Raw genomic sequence first — 22,994 nt, forward strand, 5'->3', positions numbered from 1 at the left:
AAATGGAAGGATGTTTATAGCTTATTATGTGAAAAAGCAGCTTCCAAACAGGTGTGTGGCAGGGGTTCCTACCTGTGTGTCAGAGTCACCTGGGAACTTGACTTTTACTTCATTGAAAATTCACTGATGCCCAAAGTTTAATTTTAAGCTGCCGACCCTGCAGAGGTGTGCTGCCTTCTTCTCCTAGGGTCCCAGTTGTGTGGAGAGGGAAATGGAGCTGGAGCAAGATGGGTGGGGTGTTTGCTTCCTGGGGCTGCTGTAACACATTACCACTGACTCGAGGGGGGGGGAGGGGGGGGGGGGGGGGGGGGGGGAGGGGGAGATGAAAACAACAGACATGTATTTCCTTACAGTTCTGGAGCTAGAAGTCCCACATTGTCAGGGCCCTGCTCTCTCTGAAGGTCCTGGGGGCGGACCCTTCCTTGCCTCTCTCCTGCTTCCGGTTGTTGCTGGCAATCCCTGGCATTCCTTGGCATGTAGATGCATCAACCAATCCCTTCCTCTGTGGTCACACGGCGTTCTCTTTGTGTGTTGTCTCTATTCACAAATTTCAATCATCTCGTAAGGACAGCAGTCATGGGACGGGGGCCCGCCCTAATCCAGGATGACCTCACCCTAACTTGATTATAGCAGCAAAAACTCTGCCCAGATGAGGTCACATTCACGGGCAGCAGAGTTTAGGACCTGAACGTATCTTCTGGGGAGACATGATTCTACCTGGTGGGAAGCAGGCTAGAGCGTGGGCTGAATAGGAAATTATGAGCAAGTTGGAAATCCATGGGGACACCTGGCAGGGGCGAGTTTTCCTACCTGTGATGGGGAACTGAGATGTTTTATGTAGATGTTCCAGCAAGTGCTCCCCCACTCCACCCCGCCAAAGGCTGGAGAAGTCAACATCTCCCAGGTAGCGTGGAAATCCCAGTTGTCTAGCAGGGTTTGCAGCGATAACCCAGGTCATTCTGCTTAACTGAGCGCGAGCACACACAACCTTGAAGTGAAAGACCATCAGGACAGGATGACCGAGGGCGGAAATAAATCCCTCACTTTGGAATCATGAAGCCTGAGTTCTCAGGCGAGCTCCACCACTAACAAAGCACTACACCCAAGAGCTTCAATTCCCACCTTTGTAAAATTGGAATGAATAATTCCATAGCTCCAGCCCGTCCGGCCTCCCAGCAAGCTGTGACATAAAGCACGTGACGATGGAAAGCACCTTCGATGTAACCTGTGTGGGCCACACTCTAGGTTTCTGGTGGGGGAAGTTCACTGAGAACATTCCTGGAAGCCCCACTCCTTCCTGGACCCCATAAAGGGAAAGAGGAGGGGCAGGAGGTTAACATGACTTGTTCTTCCTTTGTTTACACAAATCCCAACGCACCTCCCCCTCTTGGGGTGTGGTTTGGGGGATGGGGTAGGAATGTGAGATGGAACCACAGAGCCCCCAAGAGGCAAGGACGCAAGCAGTAACCCTGCTTTCATTGGAGGAGGAACAGGAACGCGTGCAGGTGGTGCCAATACTCACTAGCCAGCCTTACTTTATCTGGGCAGCAATTCAGCAAGAGGCTGCCAGCTTCCAGGGGCCAGGGGCGCCCCCAGCTTTACTCTGTCCTGGGCTCCATAATTCCTAACCCAATGCTGACATCTCCGTCAAAATACCCAGAAGGAGTGCTCTGGGGGCCAGATGCCACACAGGAAAGTCCTTTCAAGATATTTTTTAAAATGATGACTTTTCCAACAGGTTTTTAATGCCAAACATATGTATCACTGACTGAAACTCGAGTGCTGAGCAGATTTTGATATTTCACTTCAGCTACCACATTCCAAACATTTTTCTTCTACTCGACACGTCTCTTTCTAATGCCTTGCCTTTTGGCAAACTGGGAGGAGAGGATGCCTGTCACTTCACGTCTCTCAGTCTATATTTTGCATAAATCAACCAGGAATTAAGAATTAAACAATCACGTCGTCTCTTTGGTTGTCAAATATTTCGCTGCTGGGGGATGTGTTTGCATCGCGGACGTGCTGTCCTTTCGGTGTTGAGGGAATGTGGAGAGTATCAGGCAACTCCTCGAGACATCCATGAGAGCAGCGGCAAGATGACGGCCATGGGCACGGTCACCAAAGGAGGTGGCACGTTCATGCAGCAGATGAGGGAAGGGGACACTCCCTGGTGATCCCACACAGCACTGATCTCAGGGTCGCCCCAGAAGCAGACCCAGGAACAAGATTTTGGACTTCAGAGGGGCGTAGGGAGGTGAAGCAGGAAAAGGGAAGAAGCCAAAGCTGGGTCATTGGTGAGCAGGCACTAGGGCGGCCCCTAAGTCAGTCCTGAAGGGGACGTCTGGAGGAGTACAGAACACGCTCCAGAATGCGCTGACAGGAGAGGAGGTGAGAAATCTATCCGCACCCCCTTCCCCCAATTTGTCTTAGCCTCATGTCTACTCCTGTGGGTTTTAACTTCTTGCACATCCAGGCTGCTCAGCTCAAAGGCAGAAAACATTCTTATAGCCCCATGGTTCCCAAACTATGCATCAAGGTACCCCATAATGCCACAGAATTTCACAGGAGAAGATTGGGATGTTTGAAATCTCTGAGGGATACACAGCAACATCTATCCAACACTGTGTGTGCCATTAGCTCAGTGTTATGGGTTGGTCTGTGTCCCTCCCAAATTCATAGATTGAGGTCCTAACCCCCAGGAGGTCAGAATGTGACCTTACTCGGTGGAACACCTCTAGGCTGGGGAGCTCATTTTCTCCCTATGGAACAGGTCCCTTCGTGAACAGAGAAGGGAACCAGCATGCCCTGAGCCCTTACTGGGTACTGTGCTGTATACATTCATCCGTTCACCTAGTCCTCCCAACTCTATAAGGCGGGCATAACCATCACCACTTATATTCATGATGACACTGAGGCTCAGAGACCCAGGAACAAGATTTTGGACATAAGTGGTTTCTTTGGGAGACCCAGAGGGGTGTAGGGAGAGGTGAAGAGACTTGACCAAGAGCTCATTACCAGTAAGTGGCAGAGCCAGGATTTGAACACAGGTCTTGATTTCAGAGCCCTTTCTACTTCCAGTTCTCACATGGCTCCGACAGGTGGGTATTAATAACAAGAAAATAAGAGTTGACATTTATTGAGGGCCTCCTTTTTGTTATGCATTGTACTTCTCGTGGAGTACCCACTTTAGTCCTCTGAGATTATCAATGAGGCTGCTCAGGGGCCCAGTCAGCCTGACTCCAGGGCTCATACCTTTGAAAACAATGCTCTGCTGTGGATTCCCTCATCTTGAGCCAAACCCTCTTCCCATTCTTTGGGCTCCTATGGAACTAGTTGAGTCTTTCTTCCCCATGTCTGTCCCTTAAAGCCACGTGAATATAGCCCTTTGTCTGTTCAGCTGGGGCTAAACATGCCTCGTTCTGTCTTGTTTTCTTGTCCTGTCCCGCCCCAGCCCCATCTTCTGAACCTGATTCCTTTTATCTGCATCCTTCTGAAAGACCCTGCTGATTGCTAACGCTGCCCCCAGAGGAAGCAGGAAGGGGCAAAACTTCCCGGGGAAAGAAGGTCAGACTCAGTCTTCAGACAAAGGCTAGAAAATAATGACTTCCAAGCGTCCGCCTCCGGAGCTGTGTGGATCTGTATTCTGTATTCCCTGGAGGGTCATCTTGCAGCAGATGGCCTTCTAACGGGAAGGTGACGTCACCATGCAGCCACGATGACATCATAATCCTCAGCAGTTCAAGGCTGAGGGATAAAATACTGGTCAGATTGATCCAGTGTGAAATAATGTCAAGGACAGAGCATGCAAATGAGAGCACATGTAATAAATCTTCGGCAAGCTGGCAACCTACCCCGCAGGGTTATTGGAAGGATTAAATAAATTCATGTACGTAAAGCGCTTCGCAGAGCGCCTGGCACAGAGCGAGTGATCAATAAATATTAGTATTAATATCTGCTGTGAAATGAACCCTGCACTGTAAGCATGATGGGTTCTTCCTGGGGAGGGGTGTCAGGAGATAATGATAGTGGCCACTTAACGAGGACTCCCCGTGTGCTCAGCCTCTGCATACAGTATCTGTCTTAATCCTCGCCGGCCTGGGGGGTAAAGTCCTTTTCCCGTTTAAAGCTGTGGAGGCCAAGCCTCAGCAAAGTAGGCATCTTACCCGGAGTCCTGCCGTGAGGCAGGGAAGAGCTTGGGTTTGAGAAATCGGACAGTCTGGCTTTGAACCCCAGCTCGGGCACTTTGTGTGAGGCCTTGAGCACGTCATTCAGTCTCCCTGGCCTCAGTTTCCTAGTCTATAAAACAGAGTCCTACAATACCTTCCTTAAAGACGTTTTGTGAGGATGCGTTAGTACATGTAAAACAGAGCAGGGTCTAGTACGTTCTAAGCACTCAGCAAATGTCATGCACACACACTACCGAGGTAGGTGTGTGTGTGGGGGGGGGGGGGGGGCTTTGAAGGATGAGTAGGAGTTTGTCAGGTGAATAAAGAAGAGAAATAGGCCCTTCCGGTTAAGGTAATTGCGAGGCTAAAGGCACCCACTGAGCTACCCAACCCAAGACACAAGGAATCACTAATGGGTTAGTGGCAGGACAGCACAGAGTTGGAAAGGAATAAGTCCTTGTAGTTAAAAAGGGTCGAGGTCCTCAGGCCTAAGAGGAGGAGAAACCAGAGTTTGGAGAATGTGGCTCCCTGGCCAGCCACCTGCTCCCATCCATCATCCCAGCAGCCGGAGTTCGAAACCACGCCCCCACCAATCCCAGCCAATGAGGAAGCCCTCAACGGCGTCTTGTTGCTAGGCAACCGAGAGGCCCAGCCCGGTGGTTTTCAGCCGTTTTCTCTCCCTGTAATGGGAACCTGAGCCGCACATGGAGCCGCCTTAAAATAGGGATCTGGAGGCCCCTCGATGGGCCCCCCCTCAGACTTATCAGTGGAGTTTATTTTTTTAGTTCAGGTTTTATTTTTGTTTATAAGAGAGAAAGATACCCCTTTTCAAAGAGGGGGAAAGCTCCTAAAAGTTTGTAACTTTCTAAAAAGTGAGTAATTACAGACTTTCCTTATCTGCTCCCTCTGGACTTCCTTATCTTGTTGGTGGGAAAACCACCTGACTTGCTTTCCATTAGTCATGGGTCCGAAACCTCTTTGGAGCCTCTAATTGGCACTTGAGAGGGAGAAATTGCTGGAGCTTCTCACACCGGTGGCTGCTGAGGTAGAAGATTCTGGAAAATCTCTCCCCTTGGGGACACAGGCTAAGCCTGAAGGATTTCCAAGATGACCAAGACCCCAGCCCCCAAGAAGATACAGAGTTCCCACAACTCAGGGGCCCTCCGGGCCGTTAATGCCTCAGATCCCCCATCACAGGTAAGTCTCCCCTCTCTGCCGAAACCGAACATGTTTTCAATACCAAGTGAGATAGGAATTAGCCTCCAACCAACAAGGGGCGGGGAAGAGGGGAGAGTCCTGGTGTAGTTGAAGGGTCGAGACACATCCCTGTTGCTATCAATGGTTGGTTTCTCATAAAGAATGAAAATGGCAGCCAGAATGGTGGGCTAGGCCATCCCATTAGCCAATCATTCCAAAATGAGGGGATCAACCTGTAGTGACACTGCAGAATGTCAGGAAACAATAAGAGGGACTGTAGGTCTGGCGTTGCAGGAAGTATTTTCAGAGCGCGGCTGGCTCCAGGTTCTGGGACATCCTCTCTCTCACGGGCCGAGCGCGGATGCCACACTTTGGTTTTGAAGCCTGAGTTTGCTCTTCACCTGTTATTGACATTAGACAAGTTGGTCAGCATCCCTGAGCCATTACTTCCGTGTTTGTGAAGTGAGCACAGGAACATCAACTCGGCAGAAACGGTGTGAGGATTAAGTGAAGATATGGAAAGTGTTTAGCATGATACTATCACTTGATAATGTGTATAAGTGACATGAAATACTGTTGTTGCTTTAATGACCAGAGTCAACTGTTTCTGCTTTTAAATGATCCTAACTGGATAGACCAGTTACGTATTCGTAAAGTACGTTTTGTTATTGTATCCACAAACCCTGATATCACCATTGATTGGCCAAGGTAGGTGAACAGTAGGGGAGAGGTCAAAGGCCACACTGGCCCACTGTGGTTCACCCAAAGTCCTGGGGAGGGAGTCAGTGCACAAAAGAAAGCGTAAAATTCAGCCGGGCTTACAGGGGAGCCCCGAGGGTTCCCGAGCCTCTAGTTTCTAAGGGTTAATAGTGAGCTCACTCTGCAAGATGTGGCCTTCCTGCACAGAAGAGGGTTTCATCCAAGCAGCCCCCTCTGGGACTGAACGTCCCAGCTCAGCGGTGGGGGGGAGGGGAATGAGGGAGAGGATGAGGAGCAAGGTGAGTGTGAGAGCATGAGCAATGGACCCAGAGAGCCTGGGTTTGAACCCTGGATCTGCTTCTTACCAGCCCTGTGACCCCAGGCAAACTGCAGCTCTTCTCTGCTTCAGTGTTGCCATCTGTAAAATGGGGATATCCTGGTGCCTCCTCGTGGGTTGCTGTGAGCATGAACTGAGGCGCCCAAAGCTCCTAGAACAGCTCCTGACACACAGCAAGCACACCCTCGATGTCAGTTACATTGCACTTTCATTCATTTGGCCGACATGTATGAACCCTTGCTACCGTGCTCTTGTAACAAATGAGATCTGCCTTTAAAAATTTGATAATCTATAGTGTGCATGTTTGGGTTAGGATGTATAAGAGGCAGTTATAATGCCGGGTGATTAATGATGTGCTGGGGATGTATCACTGGGTGCTGTGGGAACTCAGAGAAGGACAGCTCACTCAGACTCGTGTGTGTGTGTGTGTGTGTGTGTGTGTGTGTGTGTGTGTGTGCGCGCGCGCACGAGTGAGATAGAGAGAGAGATATGAGAAAGGAAGAAGCCATGTACTTGAGTAAGTGCAATAGAGTTGTCCATCTGAGAAGAAGAAAGTAGAGGAAGACGTAGAGGCTGGAATATCTTTCTCTTGGGACGAGGGTGGAGGTCAGGGAGGAACTGTTGGATAAACTAGGGCTTCCGATGCCAAGGACTCATTGAAATCCCGCTGCCTCCACACCACGTTCTCGGGAACCATGAAGACCTCCAGGTGACCCTGTGCAGATCTGAAGGCTCGTGCCTTTACAAATTTCAACTCTTTGAGCGACTATAAAGCACCGATTAATCGAAACCAGGCTAACTAGAAGCTGACGAGCCACAGGGAAACATGTAGAGATTAGGATCGACTTCTGGTGCAAATCAAACCAGTAGTTGTAGTGGTGGTGACAGCGAGGATGACAGCTGGCGCATACTGAGTGTTCACCACGTGCCAGGCTCTGAGCAAGTCCTCACGTGTGATATTTCAGAACCATCTACAATACGTGAGGTACAAACTGTCACCTCCGAATGAGAGAGATGGCAACACCGGGTTCAGGGAGGACAGGCCCCTGACCCAAGCTCACCTGCCGGCAAGGGACAGGGCAGGGACTTGAACTCCATTCTGTCTGGCTCCAGAACTCAAACCCTCCCTGCCTCGCCGTGCTACTCAGTGACAGTGAGCATGCGCCACGGGGGATAGAAAAAGAAGGCGGGAAGCACAGTCACTGGCTTCAAGTAGTTTATGTTTGTTGGGGCGGGGGGGGGGGGGTGTGGGTAACATATAAAAGGAGAATAACAAAGGCCAGGCAGCCAGGTAACTGTCCAGTGAGAATTGTTTGGGGGAAGATCTGGCTTCTCGGGGGAGGACTGTCACTCACTATGAGTCCGCCATGCATTAGCATAACAGGTGCCGCTTGGGAAAAAACCCGGAATGGGCCCTGAGGCCCTCTGAGTGAGCCACTCTCTTCCTCCAGAGGTGGGAGTCGTGACATCATCACTGATGTTAAACAATGGCGCCCGCCTTGGACAACCTCTACGCGTAGATTTTTCAGTGGAAGGAATAGGAGTGATGGATGCAAATGCTCTGCCCGAATGTCTTCTCCTGCTGGGTCCGTCTGTGGGCCTCCGACTCCCTTTGTTTCCCAGGGGGCAACAGAGACGTCTAATGGGGCTGCCGTGGGGGAGGGAGGGCGCAGGGCATGCATGGCTACAGGGACCCACATTTTCCTCCTTGGAAAAGTAAAAAAAAAAAAAGGGGGGGGGGAGCACTTAGAACAGCCCATCCTAGAATGGAAATGCAGAAACAAGATTTGGCAAAAACCACAGAAAGGTGTGGAATCCTTTACACAAGCACTGTCTCTTGGTACCTGAAGTGTCTATCTCTCTGTCATTATAAACCCAGCCAGAAAGGAGCTTCCTGCCCTGGACGGGGGCTCGGTTGGCTGGCCATTGTCCCATGCACCAAAGGGCCACGGGTTCGGTTCCTGGTCAGGGCACATACCCAGGTTTCAGGTTTGATCCCTGGTCAGGGCATGTGCGAGAGGCAGCCAATCAATGAAGAGTAAAAGCTATTATGCTTGTCCCTTTTGCAAAGAAAACAGAGGCATCAGAGGAACCTTTGCAGCACATTTCCTATGTCTCATTTGCCAGAATAGTGACACCTGCCTCCTCTAACGGCTAGACTGGCGGGGATAGTGGGTACGTGACATGACTCTGGACAGCAGTGGCAAGGGGCAGGCTGAAGGGGAGGTGCTGAAGGGGAGTATCAGACTGACCCACCAGCAGTGAATGGCACAAATGACTTCACAAGAACTCAGACATTGGGGGTCCCAAGCAACCCAGTGACAGAGAGTAACCTGAAAAGAGAGCCATCCCCTGCTCTACACAACCACCACTGAGGAATCCCAAGCACGCGTGCCCATCGCGGTACTTTACAAACACAGCAGTGTCCGGAAGAGAGCTGTGTGGGCCGGGAGGAGGCTATAGAAGCCCCCAGTGGGAACGTCCATTCATTCAACTAACACAGGGTGGAGCAAAGGTAGGTTTGCAGTTGTTCATGGGGAAAATAATACAATAATTAATAAATAATAATACCAGGGTAAGCACTGTTTGTATACACACAACAGTAAGCCTTTTGCCCCACCCTGAAGTTACTGAGCTCCGGGAACGTGCCAAGCATGATTTTAGGAATTAGGGACACTGCAGTGAAACAAAGAGCCCCGCGGAGCCTGCTTCTGGAAGCGATGAAACATATACACTTACAGGAAATAACATGAAGAAAGAGCTGAGGCTGTGGACGGGGCCCCCTCTTTGTTCCTATGACCTCCATCTGTTTGCACTGCTTAGGGGCAGGGGAGGGGGGGCGCTTGAAGAAATTCGGATAGACAAGCTTTGGCACAACTATAGGAAGAGACCTATTCTTGACCCACGTTCAGCATTTCCACAGCCTGCAAAGACTCAGCTGTCAGCTGTTAAATTCAAAAGCTGCAGAATCCATGTGGGGTTCAGTGGCAAGTAGCACTTTCATAAAAGCTGACAGAAGCCAATTAAACCCTTCTTAGACTGAACAAACCAACATATTTCCCTCGGAGATCTTTCCGACAGCTAAATTCAGAGCCATCATTGCTGGTAATGGGATACCTTCGATCATGAGAAGGTGGCATTTTCCCTTCTCAATTCCTGTTTTCAGACTGCGAGGAAATTTCTTACGGGGCTCCATTTTGATCTACTGCATTTCTACCTAAATTGGAATGTATGCGATGGATCGGTAGCCCTTTTTACTCACGTGAAGATTGGCCACGCCCAGTGATCTGCAAGGCCGCTATGAGGTGCACTGACCACCTCTCGGTCCCTCACCGCCTCCCCCAGCCCGCAGGCTCCAATCGCTGGATGGCAAATGGGGAACTGGGGTGGGTGGCGGTGGGGCGGGTCTGGGGACTGGCAAGCAAATGAACGGCCAACCTCTTGGTCCCTCCCCCCAGCCCACAGGCTCCGATCACGAATGGGGAACTGGGTGGGTGGTGGCGGCAGGACTGGGGACTGGTGAGCGGGCAGAAGATGGCCCTGATTGCAGGCTAGGCCTAGGGACCCTGCCCGTGAGCGATTTCATGTGCTGGGCCTCTAGTATGTTATATAATTTCTACCCTGGGAAGAAATGTTACATCGGGGATCGGTGCATGTTACCGTTCTCCCGCAAGAAACTTCCTTCTTGGTACCATGTCTGACAAAATGCTCCCCCACAGAGCTCCAGGTCAACCTTTCAATACTTTCTCTCCATACACAAAGTGGCCAAAGTTTACCTATCCTGTGGGGTTGTCAAATTAGGGAGGACTTTCCTCCATGAATTCCCACTAAAGTGTTCAATAACCAGAAAGGTTTAATGTGTTACTTCTCTCAAAGGCTTTGCATTTCTTTCTTTCTCCCTTCCCTTCCTTTCCCTTCTCTTCCCTTCCCTTTCTTTCTCCTCCTTCCCTCCCTCCCTCCCTCCTTCCTTCCTTCCTTCCTTCCTTCCTTCCTTCCTTTTGTTAATCCTCACCTGAGGATATTTTTCCACTGACTTTTAGGGAGAGTCAGAGAGAGGAAAACACAGAGAAAAACATTGATGTGAGAGAAACACATCGATTGGTTGCCTCCTGCAGGAGCCCTGACCAGGGCCCCTGGCCGGGGAGGAGCTTGTAACCAAGGTACATGCCCCGAACCAGAATCAAACCCTGGACCCTTCTGTCCACAGGCCAACGCTCTATCCACTGAGCCACACCAGTGAGGGCAAAGCTTTGCCTTTCCACAGAGCAGGGGTTCTGAGCCTTGGCACTGCTGACATTTGGGGCCAATAGGCTGTCCTGTCCATTGTAGGGTGTCAAGCAGCATCCCAGGCCTATGTCCGCTAGATGTTAGTAGCATCTCCATCAATGACAACAATGTGTCCAGATATTGCCAATGTCCCTTGTGGGCAAACGCATCCCCGTGGAGAACCACAGCAGTAGATGATGACTAACATCCTGAATCCTTACCCTCGTGGAATGCTGACTGGATGGTGAGACAGTCCCCATATCTATATCCTATATAATAAAAGGGTAATGTGCAAATTGACCCTAACAGCAGAACAACTGGGAATGACTGGTCACTATGACACACACTGACCACCAGGGGGCAGACGCTCAATGCAGGAGCTGCTCTCTGGTGGTCAGTGCGCTCCCACATGGGAGGAGCTCTGCTCAGCCACAAGCCAGGCTGATGGCTGCCAGTACAGCAGTGGTGGTGGGAGCCTCTTCCACCTCCTCAGTAGCGCTAAGGATGTCCGACTGCAGCTTAGGTCTGCTCCCCACTGGCAAGTGGACATCCCCCGAGGGCTCCCGGGCTGCCAGAGGGATGTCTGACTGCCAGCTTAGGCCCAATCCCCCGGGGAGCGGGCCTAAGCCAGCAGGTGGTCATCCCCCGAGGGATCCCAGACTGCGAGAGGGCACAGGCCGGGCTGAGGGACCCCCCTACCCCCGAGTGCACAAATTTTTGTGCACCGGGCCTCTAGTACTAGTATAAAAGCCTAAGGGAACATTACAACCGAATGACCAGAACGACTGGAACAACAGGAATGACTGGTCACTATGACGCACACTGACCACCAGGGGGCAGACACTCAATGCAGGAGCTGTCCCCTGGTGGTCAGTGCACTCCCACAGCCATCCTCCCCCGGTCAGCCAACTTCCCATGGTCCCTCCCCCCCCACCAGCAGGTCCCAATTGCCCACTGTGACGGGGAACTGGGGGGTGGGTGATGACAGATACGGCCCCTTTCCCAGGGGGACCAAGAGCCGGCTCCCACCTCAGGGCCGGTGGCCAACCTCCTTTCCCCCAGCCAGCAGGCCCTGATCAGCCCATCACCCGCCTGCTGCAGTGGCAGCGCAGCAGCAAGGGAAGTAGGAGAGGGAGAGGTGGGGAACCGGGCAGTGGCGGGGTGCCAACGATGGTGGCGTCAGCATCCAGCATCCATTCCTTCTGCACCCAGCCCAGCAACCATCACCTCCTCTCCCAACCCCACCAGGGCCTTTTGGCGCCAATTGGCCCAGCCCCAATTGGCCTGGTACCAATTGGCCCTGATCACCAGCCAGGCCTAGGGACCCCACCTGTGCAGGAATTTCATGCACTGGGCCTCTAGTAAATAAATAATGCAATTGTGTACCCAAATGTTCAGAAACCTGAGCTTCCTCTTGACCACGCCTTCTCCATCACCCCTCAGGGTAGCTGTTGGATGGACATGGCCCTTGCCAGCCTAACCCCCGCCCCCTTGCTAACTAGCTGCATGACTTTGGACAAGTCACTTAACTTCCTCCTTCCCCAAGTTCACTACCTGGTCCAGGGCACATCGTCTCTAGCCTGGACTATTCCACCTGCCCCCTAACTGCCCTCTTTGCCTTCAGTCTGACCTACTGCCAACCCATTCTCTTTCAACGCAAGCTTGATATTGTCTTTCCCCTGCTTTACATGTATTATTAAATCAACTCCCTGATCCTGTGGGGCAGGTGCTATCATTACCCCTATTTATAGAGATAAGGAAACTGAGTCTTAGAGAGGTTGTGTTTTTTTAACTTGCCCTGAGAAACCCAGAAAAGTAGGTTATGGAGATGGGATTTGAATCCAGGACCAGCTAACTAGACAGAGCCTCTATGCTCTTACGTTCAGCCTGGCTCGCTGCAGTAAGAAGGGGCAACAGACAAGTCTCTCTCTCTCAAGGGGCGTCCCTGGGTGAAATTTTAAAGTGTACCTCTGAGAGTCTCCGGCAGAGAGAAGAAACTGGCAATTTTAGCTGTAGGCGATGCAAACGAGAACGTGGCTGTGTCCATGACCGCAGACAAGGACAGTTGGATTTTCTTGAGCTCTTGGTAAAATATGCTTGCGAGCTTTTCTGAAAGAGAAACACAGCTAAGGACGGGTTGGGGGGGGGGGGGAGGGACTCTATACATGGCTTAGACTCATCTTTCTAAATTGTGCTCATTTCAGTGAAGATTTATAAGCCATTTCTAATCAAAGTCACATTTCTAAGAAAAGCATATTCTGATCGTGGGTCAGTACACTGCCAAGACCTGCTGGATAAAACGGAGAGGAAGACAGGCCCAGCTAATGAGGAATGAGTTTCTGGCTGAGATGTTGATCGCCGTAAACAGCTTAATTGGGTTGAGTAATTTGGGCAAATATCTAGTTAAATGGATTCAGTCTGAATCCAAGTTCTAAACAGCTTTTCTAAAAAATACACACACAAATATATTACCCTGCATCATAGTCTCCTATTTCTTTGTCTGACCCCACCTCTAGACTTGGAGCTCCTTGAGGGAGAGGACCATCATGCCTTGCTCATGATTCTATCCCCAGAGCCTAGCACAGTGCCTGGCACCAGGTAGAAGCCCAATGTTCTCGAGGACATCTCTACATATAGAGTGAGGCAACAACACATCCCTCAGTTAACTGTAAATTCCATTTGGACAAGAGCCACAAATGTTTTAATCCCAGGTATACCCGCCAAACATGCTGGGCACTCCATAACTATGCATACCATCCCAATACTTGCTATGTCTGTGACCTTGGGCAAGCTACTCTCTGTGCCTCGGTGTCCTTATCTTCCATATGGAAATAATGAGTTCCTGTTCCAAAGGGCTGTTGGGAGGATCATTGAGATAATGCCACGCACAGCCCCTGGCACATAGTAAGTGCTCATTAAATGTTATCTCTTCATGGTTCCACTAGGGAGGGAAGCCATCGGCTCCCAAATATCAAGATTACAACATTTAAATACTGACATTTCCAGAGATGATGACTCTCACGCTGATCATTTTTTATGCATTCAGGCAAAGCCAGCCAAAAGGGTAGCATGACTAAAACATTGCATTTCCAAGAGCCCTTGAGGAAAATGCCCCAGTGGCAATTAGCACACGACTGTCGCCTATGTTGCCATCGCTTACGAGCTGATTTTATCCTCTGCTAATCAAACTGCTTCTCTGATATTTTTAGACCTTTCAAAAGAGGCCTTTCAGAACACAGGAAACAATGCTTATTAACAGGTAGCCAGGAATCTGAGAGAACGAGAATCTGCCATCCTCAGAGGGGAAGGAAATGATGGGGGGGTGGGGGGAGCATGCCACAGGGTCCATGGGAACCAGGGTCTGAAGCCCGGACCATTCCGTAACCCCAAATAGCCTCTTCACCTTTCCCCTTTCTTCCCCAAACCAATAAACAGCCCATCTTCCTGCAGCTCCAGGGTGTGAGATCGAAACTGTTTCAGTAAAAGGTAATTCTTGAGTTTCCTTGGCTGACCAAACTCACGCCAGGCTGACTGGCAGCGCCCGGGCCATGGATCGGCTGGGCCCTGTTGCTGCCTGCCTGCTCCGTGACCTCCATCTCTCTGCTTCACTTTTCTGATGCCTAGTTTTCTCACCTGTAATTGAATCTTGTGAAGATTCAAGATTATACCCGGAAAGGCTGGATTCAGAATAGTAACTAAGGTGGATTTATGATCGTTATTCCACCTCTTAGTGTTTTATGGACATCCTCACAGCACCCTCCCCCCCACCTTCTGTCATGTGTAATGCCAACATTCATGGGGATATATATATATATATTAGAGGCCCAGTGGGACCCCTCTGCCTGGCCTGCGGGGACTGGGCCGAAAGCAGCTCTCCAACATCCCCTGAGGGGTCCCAGATTGCAAGAGGGTGCAGGCCAAGCCGAGGGACCCCACCTGTACACAATCGGGGCTGGAGAGGGACCGTGGGAGGGCTCCTGGGCGTGTCCAGCCCATCTCACCCAGTCCCAATCAGCCAGACCCCAGCAGCAAGTTAACCTACCAGTCGGAGCATCTTCCCCCTGGTGGTCAGTGCGTGTCATAGCGACTGGTCAAACGGTTGAACCGTCGGAGGGACAATTAGCATATTAGATTTTTACATATATAAATATATTCAAGGATAAGCAAAAGTAGGCTTACAATTTATTCTTGTAGTATGATTTATTTATTCATGTTTGTATTATTTGTCCTTTTCCATATGAATAATTGTAGATTTTTAAAGTGGTAAGAATTGGGAGGGGGGTATTCTCGTAGAGCTACCTGCAGTTTGATGCCTGCAGAATCTTGGCTGCTCGGTCTCTACTATCCTACCTGTCTTGTCATCCTACCATTAACTGAGGTTTCAGTGCACCGGGTGACTTACAAACACTACCTTGAGGCCTTATGATGCCCTGTGAGGAAGGTGTAATCACCTCCATTTTGCAGAGAAGAAGACTGAGGCTCAGAGACCAAAATGACGTGTGTGATGGAGAAGCCAAGCCCCAAAGACCCATTCTCTGTCCCCTCCCCCCTCCCCATGATACCCAGAGCGGCACTATTTGCCGGGAGGAGGCCTGGCTTCCCTCCCAAGCATCCAAACTCAGTTGCAGACGTCGCTCCCATGACCGGACCTGCTCAGCGCCCACACCTTCTGAGCTCACCAGCAGCTAGGAGCATTGTGGGAGGACGTCACGCTGTCCACAGACGTCGCATCCAATCAGCCCTCTCCTGGCTCCTCACAAAACAGTGTCCCTTTTCCTCCTCTGTGATATTAGAGCTCAGTCCTACTGCAAACTGACTTGAAAGGACGTCAAACCCCATTGCCCTTTGTCCACCTGTGAAGGAAGACAGCCACTTACAGCACGGAATTGACCTGTGTTTAATCCATGGTAGGGGCCTTAATGAAAGGGGGGGGGGGGGTCAGAGGTCAGAAACCTCTAGGCAGCCAGCCCTGATTCAGGAAAAATAAAAAACTCTCTAAATTCCTCTCTCTCTCTTCTTACTCTCCCTTCTCCCTCCACCTCCTCCCTGTCTCTCTCCCCCCCTTCCCCTTTGTCTAAATGCACTTAATATTTTTCAGCTCTTTCTATACTTCCTTTCAGCTTCTTTAATTATTGTAACAATTCCATCTGTTTCAAAAGAGAAAGCAAACCCCCTAGAGACAGCCTGGCCACTTGGACACCAGGGAGGCAGCCTTTCAGGCCAACTGCCCGGCCATCGCATCCCGCAGACTCAGAATCATCGCTGTTCTCGTCCGCCCGGGATGGCAACGGCCTGCTCTGTAATGTCGGACTTTAGGTAAATGGAGCGATCATTAGACAACACTGATAACGGAGGAGCCCAGGGGATGTTTTAAACCAAAAGCAGAGTGTGAGGGTGTCTCCAGCTGCAAATGGCAGGACCGACCGCAATTCCCGCAGTTTCGGGTCAGGGTGTGTGGGGTTTTTCAGCATAAACTGCCATTTTTCTGAAGACTGGTGTTCCGGCTTTAACAAAGAAAAGGGAGGCTTTCTTTCCAGCTAGACACAGAGCCTAGGGGTTCGGGCAAAGGGGGGGGCGGGGGGTTATAATTGGTTAATATAGACCAGGCCATGGCGTTGCAGCTAATTCCTTCATTTTACAAAGCCTGGTTCTTAACAAAGCATAGAATTGGCTTCAAATGGATAAAAAAGGGAAAGAGTGGATGCCACAAAGGCCCAGGGGGTGCAAGGCAGAAATGGCGCAGCTGTGTGGAAAGCGTGCATGAGCCCCGTGCTGCTGCTGCTGATTCAGCCAGCACCACAAAGCACCCAGGCACCCGCTGCTTTTATGTAGACGTGGGTTTCAGGCCAACGGAGCCCAAGCCAAAGAATTGCCCTCGAGGGCTCAGGAGGCAGAGCAATGCAGACCAGCCGAGCCCCCGGTTCTGAGCAGCTCTGAGGAGGCGGACGCGCCACCTGGAGTCACAGAGAAGCCTGCAAACGGAATCACACGGCCTCTGTTCTTCTGCCTGTAGCTTCTTCCACTCCATGTGTCTTTGAGGCTCATCCATGTTGTTGGACATACCAGCTGTTCAGTCCCTTTCATGTTGAATTGTGTTCCATCGTATGAATACATCGAAGTTTACCCATTCGCCTGTTGCTGGACATGTGGGTTGGTTCCCAGTTTTTCTTCCTGTTAACCTCTGAACTGCTCTGAGAACTTTGCTGGCACGTCTTGTAGTTGACACATCCTGGTGGGCAGAGCACAGCCCCCACCCTTGGGTGAGCCCTGGAGGGAGAGTCGCATCGGACACGTCGTCTCAGCACGAGGAGTGCTGCAGAAAGGCAGGCACAGGCTGGCACGGGAGGGACGGCAGCGCCTCTAGGTTAGCCCAGGGCTTCCGGCAAAGCTCGGAGAGGCGTTCGAGTGAGAACCAGGGAGGACCGGTGTGAGCAAAGTGAAGACTGAGGCCGGCTCGGGGGGACAACAGAACATGCGCGGACGTGGAAGGCAGACAAAACGAGGACGCCGCGGGACCTCTCCACAGTGAGAGGCGCTGGGAGAGACTCTCAGAAACGCATTTCCCATAATCCTCGGGACCACCACGACAAGCATGCTGAGCTCCATTTGACCAACGGGAGCCTGAGACTCGGCGGGATGAGGTGACTGTCCCGGCGACACCATTACGGATACATCGAGATCTGACCCAGCAGTCCTGTCTGCGGCCAAGGCTCATGCTCCTTCCTGACCCCAGGCCACCCCTGGTGAGGTGACTTCAGGGGGGTGGAGAGGAAGCAACAGATGAGAGAAGGGTCCACACGCCCCTGGCACGAATGGACATTGAAGAAGATAGACCTACTTATTAAATGGGTAAATGTCTGAGAAAAGGAAACACTAGCATATTGTTTGTATTTCCTCACTTGTATTTACTTAATCGCTTATAAATGCAAGTAAAGAGATCTCACTTCCAAACTGATCAAATCCCACCCATTTTGCCCTCACTATGTCACATGATACAAAGGTAGACTGTGTGTGTGTGTGCGCGTGTGTGCGCGTGTGTGTGCGTGTGTGTGTGTGTGTGTGTGTGTGTGAGTGTGTGTGTGTGTGTGTGTGTGTGTGTGAGTGTGTGTGTGTGTGTGAGTGTGTGTGTGTGTGTGTGTGTGTGTGTGTGTGTGTGTGTGTGTGTGTGTGTGTGTGTGGTTTGTGGTCAGAGGCAAGCGCTAGAAGAAAGTGGGATCAGAGAAATGCCGAGAGATGTTTGCAAATTAAAGGGCCGAGGGGATCTACAGGTTAAGCCAAGTAAGATAAACAGCCCTGCCAATTAACTTCCTGTTCTCAGAAGCGGCGAGCAGAGGACGCTGCCTGAACAATGAAGCGTGCGGGAGCTTTCACCGTGGGTGCTGTCTGCATGTCATCCATTCCCCTTTACACAGGAATGCGTGGCACTGACTGGGGGGTGTGATTAGGATGCTGGCAGGGGCTCGCTTTGATGGGCAACACACAGGCAGGCGCCCAACAGCCATGGCGATCAGAGCCAGTCCCTCTCCAGTAATTCACAAATTGCAGGCCCCCTAGTCCGCTTGCTCAGGGAAGGGCACTGGGCTGCGATCACAATGTTTAAAAGACCAGGCCTCCCGCTGGGAGTCCTGGCCTCGCAGGACCTGTGACACCGAACACGCGCCCACCGAGCTCAGAGGCTCACTGCTGTTCATGAACCTGCTCATTTCCTCCTCTAGCATATCATCCCCATGACAGGATAAGAAAACTGGGGGTACAGAGGTTCGATGGCCTGGTCCAGGAAGCCCTTGGCTTTAACCTTGCTCTATCCTGCACCCACACCTCGTAGGGCAGTGAAGGGTGGGCACAGGGTGACGAACCCCATTCGCCCCCGACAGAGGTCCTGAGAAGCCCCACTCAGGTGCAGACAGGGAAACTGTGCTGAGGATGGGGGTGTGGGGGGGAGCCCCCATGAGGAAATGTAAGTAGTCAGAGAGAACCCCAACATCCCCATAAAAGGGAACAAATGACCTGCAGACAGCACCCAGTACGGGAGCTCCCAGTGGCGCCTTCATCGCTTAGCAGCGCTCTCTGAAGTCAACCAGCAGAGAACGAGCCCGTTCTCCTGATTTCATCTACAGGAACACGGGGGTCCACAGCGAGGACAGTGGGGCAGCGAGGGTGCACCTGTGGGACCAAGGTTAGCCACCCTGGGAGACGGCCCCGGTAATGACAGAAGTGGCAGCAGACACTCCCACTGTACTCACTGTGAGCCGTGCACTAGTCCAACCACGTGTGCAAAAATGAACTCATTTAGCCCCAAACAACCCTGCAGGCGAGCACTGTTGTCATCTCCCTATGACGGAAGAGGAAACCCACAGAGAGGCTCAGGGTCCCACCCTCTGCAGTCAGCCCACCCCCCACCTTTCTCAAAAGGCCTTGTACCTCAAGTCTCTGTTCGCCCAGGTCCCTCCACGTGGCTCACAGCTTTCCCTTCCTACGTGGTAATGTCACATCCGTCATCCCCAGGGACCCCACACTCTGAGTCTGCCATGCGGAGCGTCACACCTTTTCTCAGCCATATGGAACGAGAGATCCATCTCAGTGTCTGTGTGCATGAGCTGAGGAGCAGACCTGGGTCTGAGTCCCGAGTTCGCCCTTGACTGTGACCTTCAGTAAGCTTATCCGCTGGAGAGGTCAACATGTGGGCTCTGTCCATCCTCTGACAAATGGATAAACAAGGTGTGACACATCCACGTGACGGAATATTACTTGACCACGAAAAAAACCAGAGTCCTGACACCTGCCACAACATGGATGAACTTTGAAAACAGCCTGCTTAGCGAAAGAAGCCGGACACAAAGGACACATATTGTATCGTTCTGCTTATATGAGATGTCCAGCATAGGAAAATCTATAGGGACAGAAAGACTGGGAGATTCCAGGGGCTGGGCGACTGTAGGATAATGGGTTGATATCTGAAGAGGTTTTGTTGTTTTTTCAGCAAAAGAACATGTTTTCAGATGGACTGTGGTGATGGTGGCACATATCTGTGAATATACGAAACACCACTGACCTATACACTTTAAATGGATGAGTTGTATGGTGTGTGAATCGCATAGCATTTCACAAGATGCTGAAGAAGGAGGAAGGGGAGGAGGGGAAGAAGGAGGAGGGGGGAGGGGAAAGACGGGGCGAGGAGGGAGCTCTAGAGAAGACTGCCTGGGCCCCAACCCCAGACCTGCCACCTCCTCACCTGGCGCTATTGCCTGAGCCTCCCTTTTCCCACCCAGTAACGGCTGAGGACTGTGGCAGGGACCCTGGCCACCTGTTAACTCTTTTGCTGCTGGGTCCCGGGGCGGTCCAGGGGGGTTGAGGGGACAGTCCAGGTGGCAAGGAAGAGGCACAGGGCATCACTCCTGCCAACCACTAAGAATCACACCTTCAGACTCTGAGCTTAGAATCTGCGACCAGGCAGAAGCCACCTGGAGTTCAGTTTGTCAGCAGCAGCGACCGGAGCACCGTTTCCAGTGCAGAGATTTCCGTGTAATTAACACGAGTTCATCCGTGTGCCCAGCCTGGGTTTCCATGGCGACGCCCTGCGCTCAGTTAACGTGGCGGGGCTGCACCTGTTCCTCCGTCCGGCGAACCGCACCTACTCGCCATCTTATTGTCCTGGCCCCGTGCTACCCCGGTCATTCGGCCGTTCTTTTTCCTCCTCCTCTTTCATGTTTCCTAATGAGCATCCTGAGGGGAGAAAGAAGAGAGGGAGGGAGAGAAAGACAAAACCTGTTCTTTTCGGAGACAGAGGAAGAACTGGGGAAAGGTGAAGTGTCAGCCTCCCAGCACGAATGACTTATCAGCCGACGGCACTGGCCTCGGCTGCAGAATTCAGGCGCGTCTGTACAAGGAGATGAAAGCCACAGGAGCCTGGCCTTATATGGGGCCTTTCTTGCCTCAGCTGGAGGAACGGACGCGAAATCCAGGCCTGAGAAGTCGCCATATTTGGAAAGACACTGGGGAAGGTATTAAAAAGATTTACAATGCGCAGCCGAACAGCCTCCCTTTAAGTCCAGCGAGGGGTGAAAATTACAATTTGGTGGGGGGTTGGGGGGCTGACAAATGGCATCCCTCGGTGGGCGGGAGGAGCTGTCTGTCTCGCTGGAGTAAGAAACACTTGCATCTCCCTGTGTTTTCTCAAACCTGCGGAACAGATGAGGTTCAGAGGCAGGAGAGTGCAAAGCCCAGCGAGTCCTGGAAAGCGAACGTGAGCTCCCCCGGGCATCGGGCATCAGTCTTGCCAGAGGAGGGTGACGTGTGGTGGTTAAGAACACGGACGCACCAGCTGTGCAACCACAGGCAGGTCATTTCCCTCTCTGAGCCTCTGAGTCCCCGTCCATAAAAGGGGGACAGCACTAGTATTAGGGGATCGTAATGAGGATAAGCGGGTCAGTGTTGAAGCGAGTAGTAACCATCACCGAGTGCTCATTACTATTGTCCTCTCCCTCCCCAGTACCCAGCACCAGGGCGTTAAGTAGATGCTAGTAAATGGTTGTCGAATAAATGAATGAATGAATGGCATCCAGAGGTCAGCCAAGGGCATGCATAAGTGCTGCTGCTGTTCTGCAGACATTTGTCTCTCGATCCACTTCCTGAAAGCAAGGATTTCAAAGTTAAATGCCTTCCAGGTGCAGGCAGGAAGTACGAATGAGTGGAGTCGGCCTGGGGACTCCTATATGTTTACCTGCCCCTCTCTATCGAACATCAGGCAAGGCCGGGCCAGACCCAGCCTGAGACCCCATCAGAAACCCTGGTCACGCCACCTGTCGGAACCTGCCCGAACCTGCAGAGACCTGCCCACCCTCTGCCTGATCCCACGCCCACCCCTGCACTTAGTTCCAAACAACACAATCCATTTTTGAAGTTCAATTTCTCTCTAACCCACAGTAATCATAATGAATTGAGAAAAGCATGTGAAATACAATCATGCATTGTTGCGAAGCTCTTGGCAAAGTTGCGCCGCTGGGACCCTCCTGGTCTGGGACATGGTTTAAGTTGTCATGATAATGAATTGCCATGGTCACTCAGGTCTGGGAACAGATCCAGGATGTCACAGTGGGTTGTGAAAAGAAGTCCGCAGCAAAGGTGACACCTTGTACCTCATTTACGAGGCAGCAGTCCCGACACGAATCACAGTGGGATGGGTGACAGAAGGTTCTTTTCGGCACAGCTCTTTAAAAATGGTACTTGAAGGTTCTGAAATCTACTTGAAGGGGCCTTGTGGGTGGAGCATTCCGTCCTCCCTGCCCATCTCAGCGACGTCTGTGACATCCCACCATCAGCCTGGACTGGGAAGCTGAAATGCAGATGTGGGGTGGGGCATGCACGCAAATACTTATATTCCACCCGTTTGGTTTCAAGCATGTGGGCAGCTCTGTAATCAGCCAGAGCCTAATAGCTAGAGGTTGGGTGCCTTGACGGTCCCTGCCTGGCTCCATTTCTGGAAACATCCTCATATTTCTTCATTAAGCAGCTGTCACTATAGAGAATTGATTCCTTCTCTAGGAGAACAAGATTGTGAGGTTGTGCCTATAAATCAGCAAAATAGGTACTTGAGATAATTAACAAAAAAATGCAAGACACCCCCCCCCCCCCGGATGTCTGTGGTCAGTGGGAGCGGAGGGGAGGGGCTTAAATCAAGAAAATTGCAGGGATTTATCTACAGAGTCCAAATCCCACAATAGATTATGATGATTGTATGTGAGCTTTGGAAAATTTGGAATCAGGCGGAGAAGACAATGTCAGGTTTAAGTTGCAGAGTGGACGCTGGTGTCTATAAAATACTGAAATGCGAACAAGGTGACTGACCTTGACCCAACCCCAGAGCAACCTTTACTCCCCAGTGCTAAATGGGGAGCTCAGACTACGCCTCCGATTTCGTTCCAGTCATGAGATGCCTAGACAGCCCTAGCCGGGTGGCTCAGTTGGTTGGAGCGTTATCCACCAAAAGGCTGCGTGTTCAGTTCCCGGTCACGGCACATATCTAGGTTGTGGGCTTGATCCCCAGTCAAGGCACATATGGGAGGCAACCAATCAGTGTTTCTCTCTCTCCCTAAAAGAAAAATATTAAAATTACAAAACATATCCTCAGGTGAGGATTTAAAAGAAAAAAGAAAAGCCTAGCACATAATCTGCAAACAATTGTGGCTCTTATCCTGGTGCTTAAGAGGAGATGGTTGTGGCCAACGGACCTAAGGCAAAGCTGGGTTCCACTCCCCTTCAGTTCCACCCGCTGATGTGTGGTCCTGAGAAGTTCCTTAACCTCTCTGAGCCTCAGTTCCCTCAGCCGCAGG

The 22,994-nt window shown here is 51.3% G+C and overlaps 1 protein-coding gene across 1 annotated transcript in view; it reads left to right on the plus strand.

The window, feature by feature from the left end:
* The first annotated feature begins 5,273 nt into the window (after positions 1-5,273).
* CCDC60 (coiled-coil domain containing 60) overlaps positions 5,274-22,994 on the plus strand; it is a 107,430-nt gene continuing 89,709 nt past the window's right edge. The window contains exon 1 of the mRNA XM_036354023.1: positions 5,274-5,363. Within this exon, the coding sequence (XP_036209916.1) occupies positions 5,274-5,363 (90 nt within the window). The remainder of the gene's footprint in view (positions 5,364-22,994) is intronic.

This window comes from Myotis myotis, unplaced genomic scaffold (assembly GCF_014108235.1).
Source record: "Myotis myotis isolate mMyoMyo1 unplaced genomic scaffold, mMyoMyo1.p scaffold_m19_p_20, whole genome shotgun sequence".
Lineage (NCBI taxonomy): Eukaryota > Metazoa > Chordata > Mammalia > Chiroptera > Vespertilionidae > Myotis > Myotis myotis.